At 41.1% G+C, this 9308-nt stretch overlaps 1 protein-coding gene across 1 annotated transcript in view; it reads right to left on the bottom strand.

Annotated features, from left to right (window-relative positions):
• Positions 1–9308, bottom strand: part of lsp1a (lymphocyte specific protein 1 a) — a 68973-nt gene that overhangs the window by 37513 nt on the left and 22152 nt on the right. The window contains exons 2-3 of the mRNA XM_048607316.1: positions 2901–3360; positions 1316–1458 (exon numbers count right to left, since the gene is read on the bottom strand). Coding sequence (XP_048463273.1) covers positions 1316–1458; positions 2901–3360 — 603 coding nt within the window. The remainder of the gene's footprint in view (positions 1–1315; positions 1459–2900; positions 3361–9308) is intronic.

Here is a 9308-nt window from a genome sequence, read left to right as displayed (position 1 = left end):
CTTGTTATCTCAGATTCTCCAGCATTAGCAGTTCCTACTATCTCTGTAAAATGGGAAAATCTATTTTTATCTAGTTAAAATTTCCAAACTTTTCAAAAAAGAAGTCAACTCATTGCCCTATTCAAGATATTTAGAAATAGAAATGGCATCTTTGTAAGAAATTTATTTCTCAGATATTTTGAATGGAGTTTTAAAACACCAAGCAATGGAATTTCATATGTAGAAAATAAGCATACATATATTAATATCACACAATATATGAGTTCACTGTCTAAGCTTTCATGACTGACTTGTGAGCATCATTGACAGAAGCTAGCATGGGGCAAAACTCCTGCCCTCTCATCAACAGAATGACATATGGTCTTTGGGAAAGTGATCAAGTAATTAAACTCCACCTCCACACCATATGGGAATTCATATGACCAGCCACAGTATTCAATAATTGAAAGACCATACATTCTTTGAAGTATGTATGATATTTTTCAATTTCAATTCACACGACAGAAAGACATAAACTTCTATAGCATGTACCAGAAAACTTGGTACTTTGCACCAGGGATTCACAACACAAACCTACCCAACTACTCATCAGTTTTGTTCTGTATTTTAAAATTCTGGATCAAAAAGCAGTAGCCAACTGATGTTTCAGAGTCACCAAGAACGTAAGCATTGGTCACAGGTCAATAGTTAGCATTCAGCCCATCGAGTCCACACTGACCCTCCAAATTGCGACCAACACCCTACCCTATCCTTGCAACCCTGCATTTCCCACCGACCCTGTACGTTTCTGAACAAAACAGGGTAATTTAACATGGCCTTGCCACCTAACCTGCACATCTTTGTGCTGTGGGAGGAAACCGGAGGACCCGGAGCAAACCCATGCATACACAGGGAGAATTTCTGTGTGCAACTTTGCACAATTGCCCAAGGCTGGAATCGAACCTGGGTCCCTGGTACTGTGGGGCAGTGGTGCTAACCACTGAGCCACTATGCTGCCCTTGCTTATTCCTATAGTGTGGTCAAGTTAGAAAGCTAGTAGCGCTGTAAAATTTCTCTTTAGAAATTACACAAAACTCGAAAAAACTGGCCCCTGATTGAAGAACTTTTGCAAATGGTTTATCTAACGTTGTACTTCTGACCTGAGTAAGTAACAACAGAACAAACTGACTTTCAAATCAGTATCCCAATGGTAAATGTCTGATTCAATTGTGTAAACAAGCAGAAAGGATGGATTCAGAACTGAAGGAAGTGAAAATTATTTTGTTGCAACAAGATGTTTCTCACAAATGTGCGCTTTTTTTTTGCAAAACAGTACCTCAGCATTGTCTTGGTGGTCCTATAGCCTTGGTATGAAGCCATTTTGTCTCGTATCATGTCATTATTTTCCTCCTCATAACCGCTATGCTCGGTCCATGCCAGGGCTGTGTGGGGCATCTTCATCTCATTTTCTTTTGGTCTCTGAATAACAAACAATAAAGTATAAAGTTTGTGAATTTAGGTTCAGAACAACGTTATCATTTTGTGGAGTGAAAAAATCAATTCTTCTGGTCATTGCGTTCAAGGCAGATAATACTGGGTCTGTAGGAGTCTCAATTATTCCCTCTCTGACATCAGGATGGAAGTACTGCTAGACTGTATCAAATATTTTGGTATAAACTCAGACATTAATGGGACCCTCAGTGCAAAACCCTTTATAGCACTGGTATGACAGATCCCATTTCTACACCAGCCAAGTGGCATTGTTGAGTGAGATAAGTAATGAATGTCAAATTGCAGATTTGCCAATTGACTTTTAGCCAAATTTTAGACATTTTCCAAACTCTGTTCTCTTTGACTATTAAAGCTTGCAGTGAGAGCGATTTTCAGGTAAGCTTCTTGGGGTGTTTTCTATGTCAACTTCAATATGCAAGTGTATATAAATCATCATTCTGCGCAAGGTTCAATCAAGGTCTTTGACGTGACAAGACCATGTGTTGATCTTATTTGCTTCGATCAGTGGTTCTCAAATTCTTCATCTGTGGATCAAGTGGGTGGGGAAAGACTCGTGGAGCACTTGCGCATCCGACAGTGGCCCCTCTCACTTGCCATTGCAAAGGTCCTCACCAAAATGAATGGGAAGGATGGTAATGATTTTGAGAAGACACAAATGAGACAATAGCTGCTTTCAAAGGGAGTGGTTCAGTTTCATAAACAGCAGGAAGTCCAACCTGCTTCTCTTGCTTTCAGTCTCAAGTGTTCAAAATCTGACCCTGCAGCCGTATGTTGTAATACTATAATGAAACAGCATTATTTATTGCCCTTGTGACAATTTGTGCCATGCACAAAGGATCTAGTTGGTTGCGTGACATCTCAAGTGAGGGATCTGGCCTTTTCTTTCAAATGGCTTCCATAGTGGCTTTGCAACTCAGTGACTTTACATTTTGGACCAAACACAGACCTCTTGGAGGAATTTTGTGGACTACCGTGATTCATGGACCACAAAAGGGAATTGAATAAGCACAGGAAGAGAAATTAATGTGCAGCATTATGGCGAAAAGGTGGCATCATGGGAATGGCTGAGTTGGTCTGAAGGAGAGATGGCATGGGCATGACAGGGCACATTGGATCTTTTTGTGCTGTAATCATTCTGTGGTGCTGGGAAAGGTATGATTACAGTTGTTACTGTGCAAAATACTAAGAATTCATATTTAGCTGTACACAAGGGCACATTCTGAAGATCTGAAACAGTTTTACACGTACACCTCCATGTTATGCTATTCAAGAACTGTAAGGGAATATATAGGCAGTATGAGCGCAGTCCTGAATGCAAGACACTCAAATACTTATTGGATTGATCATTACTACAGTACTCAAGAGATAAGGAAGACCAAAGTCATTTTAAAATAAGTCTCGTACTGTACCTTCTCGACTTCTAATTTTCGTCTCTCCTTCTCCATGCTGTTCAGGTTCAGTCGCTCTTTCTCTTCTCTAACGTATTTCAATCTTTCTTTATCATCAAGGTATTTCTGAGCTCTTTTCATCTCCTCCATCTCTCGTTGCTGTGTTTCACGAGCTCTCCGCTGACAATTTTCCTCCTCTTCCTCTTGTTCTCTTTGTTTCCTTTGGTACATCTTTCTTTCCTCCTCCTCAATCTGCCACATTTTCAGTTTACAAACACTTGGACCCTCCTGATGCTCCTGTCCCTTTCTGTCCCTCAGAGTGTAAGCACGATCTGTTTGTGATTCATCAACATGGTCCTTCTCCATCTGGCTCAGCTCCTCCCTGCGTTTCTGCCGACGCTCCTCTCGCCTCTGAGTCCAATCGCTAAAACCCTCGTCCTCATCCAGGGCAGAATTGGCTGATTTACAGTTGAAGTTGTACCTGCGAAAATCAAGACAAGCTGATTACTAAAGATTGCTCATTAGTAATGCTTGCCAGTTCCAAGTTTATCAGCCTGATGACCTATTATCATGAATGTATCTTTAAAAGCAATTTCAAACTATTCTATTTCACACAAATGAAGCATCCATGTTTCCTTCCTTTCCCTTAATTATTTCTCTCCTGAAGTGATTCATGCCGAAAAAGTCCTCTGAGCATTTCTGGACTTTTCAGACTCCACTAATGCGTCACACTTCATTTGTGACTGTGGCCTTTGCTAGAGTATTTGACCATGGGAGGCAGGTCATAGCTAAGCTTGATCATCTCACTTGACACAGAGATGCACGCAGGGGTCAGGCAGTGGTAAAGTAACTGAACAGAAATCCAGGATCCCAGGCTAACGTTCTGCAGACATGGGTTCAAATCAAACCATGCAGCGGATGGTGAAATTTGAAATCAGTAGAATCATCTGGAATAAAATGCCGGTTTAAACTGGAACAATGTAAGCACTGCCAATTGTTGTAAAAGCCCCTCAATTAACTCCACCTTTTAGGGAAGGAAATCTCCATCTGAATCTGATTTTGCCTACATGCGACTTCAAATCTACAGCAATATAGTTAACTCAATTGATCTCTGGGCAATTTACCAAAATTCACAGGACTCTGGGGTGGTTCCCGCAGATTGGCTGTTTTCCAATGTGTCGCCACTGTTTAAAAAAGGAAGTAGACAAATAGGCCAGCTTGCTTAACTTCGGTCGTGGGGAAAATGCTTGAATCTATCATTAAGGAAGAAATAGCAAGACATCTGGATATAAATTATCCCATTGGGAACACCCAGCATGAGCTCATGTAGGGTAGGTCGTGTTTAACTAATTTGGTGGAATTCTTTGAGGACATTACTTGCATGGTGGACAATGGGGAACCTGTGGATGTGGTGTATCTGGATTTCCAGAAGGCATTTGACAAGGTGCCACACCAAAGGCTGCTACATAAGATAAAGTTGCACAGTATTACAAGTAATGTACTGGCATGGATAGAGGATTGGTTGACCAATAGAAAGCAAAGAGTAGGGGTAAATGGGTGTTTTTCTGGTTGGCGGTCAGTGGCTAGTGGTGTGCCTCAGGGATCAGTGTTGGGACCGCAATTGTTTACAATTTACATAGATGATTTGGAGTTGGGGACTAAGTGTGGTGTGTCAAAATTTGCAGATGACACTAAGGTGAGTGGTAGAGCAAAGTGTGCAGAAGACACTGAAAGTCTGCAGAGGGATATAGATAGTCTAAGTGAGTGGGCAAAGGTCTGGCAGATGGAGTTCAATGTTGATAGGTGTGAGGTCATCCATTTTGGTAGGAATAACAGCTAAACGGACTATGTTTTAAATAGTGAAAAATTGCAGCACGCTGCTGTGCAGAGGGGCTTGGGTGTCCTTGTGCATGAATCGCCAGAAGTAGGATTGCAGGTGCAGCAGGTAATTAAAAAGGCAAATGGAATTTTGTCTGCCATTGCTCGAGAGATGGAGTTTAAAAACAGGGAGGCTATGCTGCAGCTGTATAGGGTCCTGGGGAGGCCACACCTGGAGTACTGTGTGCAGTTTTGGTCTCCTTACTTGAGAAGAGATATACTAGCACTGGAGGGGGTGCAGAGGAGATTCACTCGGTTGATTCCAGAGTTGAGAGGGTTGGATTATGAGGAGAGACTGAGTAGACTGGGATTATACTCATTGGAATTCAGAAGAATGAGGGGAGATCTTATAGAAACATATCAGATTATGAAGGGAATAGACAAGGTGGAGGCAGGGAGGTTGTTTCCGCTAGCAGGTGAAACTAGGACTAGGGGGCATCGCCTCAAAATAAAGGGAAGCAGATGCAGGACTGAGGTCAGGAGGAACTTCTTCACCCAAAGGGTTGTGAATCTGTGGAATTCCCTGCCCAGTGAAGCGGCTGAAGCTATCTCGCTGAATGTTTTTAAGGCAAGGCTAGATAAATTTTTGAACAGTAAAGGAATTAAGGGTTATGGTGAGTGGGCGGGTAAGTGGAGCTGAGTCTCAAAAAGATCAGCCATGATCTTATTAAATGGCGGGGCAGGCTCGAGGGGCCTACTCCTGCTCCTAGTTCTCATGTCAATTAGGGATGGGCAATAAATGCTGACCTAGTCAGCAAGCCCACATCCCATGAATTAAAAAAATATTTTCTAGCGGTTACTGCCTAACAGTATCAATGACTGAACTGTGATTTTTCATAGTGTGTAGATCTCATTACTAAGCTACATGTGTTCTGACATTTGGAAGGGTTTCCCTAACTGCCTGCCATGAACTTAATGTCACAATCATGGAGATCCTGGAGAGACGGCATTTACCGTGCATCTTTTTCAGGGTCTTTCTGGCCCTTCCTCTCATGTTATGGTAAATAAGCAAGAACACTCTGGCAGAAAACATCTGCAATAGAATCAGGCAGTGGATATAGTACAGGAGGAGGTCACTTAGCCCATTGTCCGTACAGATCATTTATGGGGAACTCACTCAGTGCCAATCCCCTGCCTTATTTGCTTCGCTCCGCAAATGTTTCCTTTTTAGATAATAATCCAATTCCACCAGGCTGACGTAGGAGGAGAGATTGACTAGGTTAGGATTGTTTTGGCTGGAGTTCAGACAAATAAGGAGGGATCTCAGTGATGTATAAAATTGTAACAGGACCAGACATGGTAGATGCAGGGAGGATGTTCCCAATGGTGGGTGTGTCCAGAACCAGGGGTCATAGTCTGAATATTTGGGGTAGACCATTTAGGATGGAGATGAGGAGACATTTCTTCACGCAAAGAGTGGTGAACCTGTAGAATTCATCAGCACAGGAAGTAGTTGATGACAAAACATTGAATGTATTCAGGAAGCGGCTAGATATAGCATTTGGGGTGAATGGGATCAAAGGTTATGGGGAGAAAGCAGGATTAGGCTATTGAGTTGGATGATCAGCCATGATCGTGATGAATGGTGGAAGAAGCTCGAAGGGCCAAATGGCCTCCTCTTAAACCTATCTTCTATGTTTCTATATTTCGAAAGCTTCAATCATCATCCTTGCCACACATTTAAGGCAGTCCTTTCCAAACCTTAACCACTTGCTGTGTGGAAAAGGTTTTGTAATGTTGCCATTCTTTCTGTTGCTAATTAAATTAAATGTGTGCCATCTGGCTCTCAATCCTTCCACCAGTGGAATAGTTTCTCCCAGCTACTTTACTCAAACTCCTCTTGATATTGAATAACTTGATGAAATCTCCTCCGAATGCTGTATGCTCCAAGGGGAATAGTCCCAACTCCTCATTCTTGGAAATATTTTATTAATCTTTTCTGCTCTCTCCCTTGTCTTCATGTCCTTCTCAAAGTGTGGTACAATGAACTGAGATCCAACACTCCAGTTGAAGCAGAACCACTGTTTCATCCATAATTAACATAACCTCTTTGCTTTTGTACTCAATCAATGCAATAATCAATAGAATCAAGAATGCCATATCTTTTATTTATCATGCTCTCAACTACTGGTCCCTCCATATCTGTACCTGCTTAAAATTGCACACTTTATATTAACACTCTTCATTCTTCCTACCAAAATGAATTAATTTGCACTTCTCTACATTAAATTTTATCTGTCACTTATCTACCCACTCTGCCAACCACTTGGTGGAATCTTAAAAGGGGCCTGAGTAACTTGGACTGTGATGAGATTTGCAGAATTGGTGATAGGCTTAGCATAGTATCAGGAGCATCTTGCTGCATCTTCAATGCATTTAGAGTACAGTGAAGCAAGTTTCTCACTAGGCAGTGTCAAGTTGCTAATTTGAGGATTATTGCTTGTTAATTGCCTTATTAATGGCCCACCTCAAGTCATTTAATATTCAACTTCCTGATTTAATAAATGCTCCAAATCAGCAAGATGTTAAGAAGCCTCAATGTGGATGTCAGAGCAGATACGTGTCGACTTCAGCTCACTGTCTGCTCCAAAGGACCTCCCTGTTGGACATGGGGCACCAACATTTTAGGGAATGTTCTGTCAACATCCAGCCAAATGCACGCCACATGCATGGATATTGGCAACTGACATGATCCAGCATCTAAGGGAATTGAGTACAAGCGTTAGGATGTCATGTTGCAGCTTTATAAGACTTTGGTTAGGCCACACTTAGGGTATTGTGTTCAATTTAGGTCACCACACTACAGGAAAGATGTGGAGGCTTTGGAGATGGTGCAGAAGAGGTTTACCAGGATGCTGCCTGGATTAGGGAGTATGAGCTATAAGGAGAGACTAGAAAAACTCAGGCTGTTTTCTCTTCAGCAGTGCAGGCTGAGGGGAGACTTGATTGAAGTCCAAAAAATTATGAGATGCATAGATAGGATTGACAGTCAGAATCTGTTTCCCAGAGTTGAAATGTCTAATACTAGGGGGCATGCATTTAAGGTTAGAGGGGGAAAATTCAAAGCAAACATGAGGGGCAAGTTTTTTTTTTACGCAGAGAATTATAGGAGTCTGGAATGCACTGTCAGGGGTGGTGGTGGAAGCAGATACAATAGAGACATTTATGGGATTTTTAGATAAGCACATGAATATGCAAAGAATGGAGGGATATGGACCATTGGCAGGCAGAAGGGATTAGTTTCATTTGGCGTCATGTTCAGCACAACATCATGGGTCGAAGGGCCTGCTCCTGTGCTGTACAATTCTATGTTCTATGACTCTCGTAGCACATTTCTGATCTACTTACAGGATGCTTTGGCACTCCAGTGCTGAACCTCAGGCCGCCCAGAACTTTCATTGTAATGCTGCAGCAACAACAGTTTGCATTCAGGAGACTGGGAACGTAGCAAAGTGCTCCATTATATTTACTCTGTAGTACTAGTACTTTGCTATAATTGTTCCTAAAACACTGGGAGCAAAACAGCACTTCTTTTGTGCCATTTACAATATTACTGGATCTGACATATCAAGGTCTCATGCAATGCTCAGGAGAATGAAAAGAACAATAAAATTTAGACACAGCATTTAAACAGTCAGTGTTCAGCTTCTATTGTAACCAATATCTGTTACCTTACATGTTTTACCACAATTGTATTCCACTGAACTGTTTGATCCTAGGAATGTTGCAGAACATGAGTCATGTACAATAGGAGGTTAGTGATCTAATTCAAAAATCCTACTGTGATGTTTCTGTTTATACTGTTGTTTGAAGGTTAATCAAAGTTTCAAAGTACCAAAACCCCATTCATTCATATTAATCAATGAACACAACGTTCTCAATATCATTCACCTCCGCTCATATTTGAGGAAATGCAAAATGGTGATAATGACATAGAACTAAATTGAATTCCATTAGAAAAGCATTCCACTGCCAAAGCTATTTTTTTTAAACTGGGACAATGTTGTAAATTTATGAAGGGCTTTTGATAACTTTGTTTTTTTGAAAGGAATTTTGATCGTGTGTGATAATGCAGCATAAATATAGCTTTCTTTAGTATAAGTGCTAACTTCAAAGGATGGCCAGTTTTTATTTATCTGAACACAATCTTTAACAGACAAGAACATTGTCACTCGTAACAATACTTCAAAGTGATCTAGCAGTTAAGCAACTTTGTTTTAAATTCAGCACTTAATTCACTAAACACTCTCTAGCTGACAAGACTGCTTGAAAATAAAAATCAAAGCACAAATTCAGCTCCTTTTGGAACTGTTTTCCATCAAAATCCGAGTATAAAAGGCAAAGGAATGTATCTAATATCCTAGACCAATGAGAACCAGATAAGGGATGGTCATGATGATGGTTGAGAACACTGAAGTACTATGGACATTTTAACGTTTAATTCCAAAATTTATCTTCTTACAAAAAGAGGGCTGCTACAGGCCAAATAAAAGACTATAGATGTAGAGAGAGAGAGAGAGAGAGAGAGAGAGAGAGAGAGAGAGAGAGAGA

The sequence above is a fragment of the Rhincodon typus genome, chromosome 17 (genome assembly GCF_021869965.1).
Source record: "Rhincodon typus isolate 14 chromosome 17, sRhiTyp1.1, whole genome shotgun sequence".
In the NCBI taxonomy this organism is placed as follows: domain Eukaryota; kingdom Metazoa; phylum Chordata; class Chondrichthyes; order Orectolobiformes; family Rhincodontidae; genus Rhincodon; species Rhincodon typus.
This window is presented reverse-complemented; position numbering and strand designations above follow the sequence as displayed.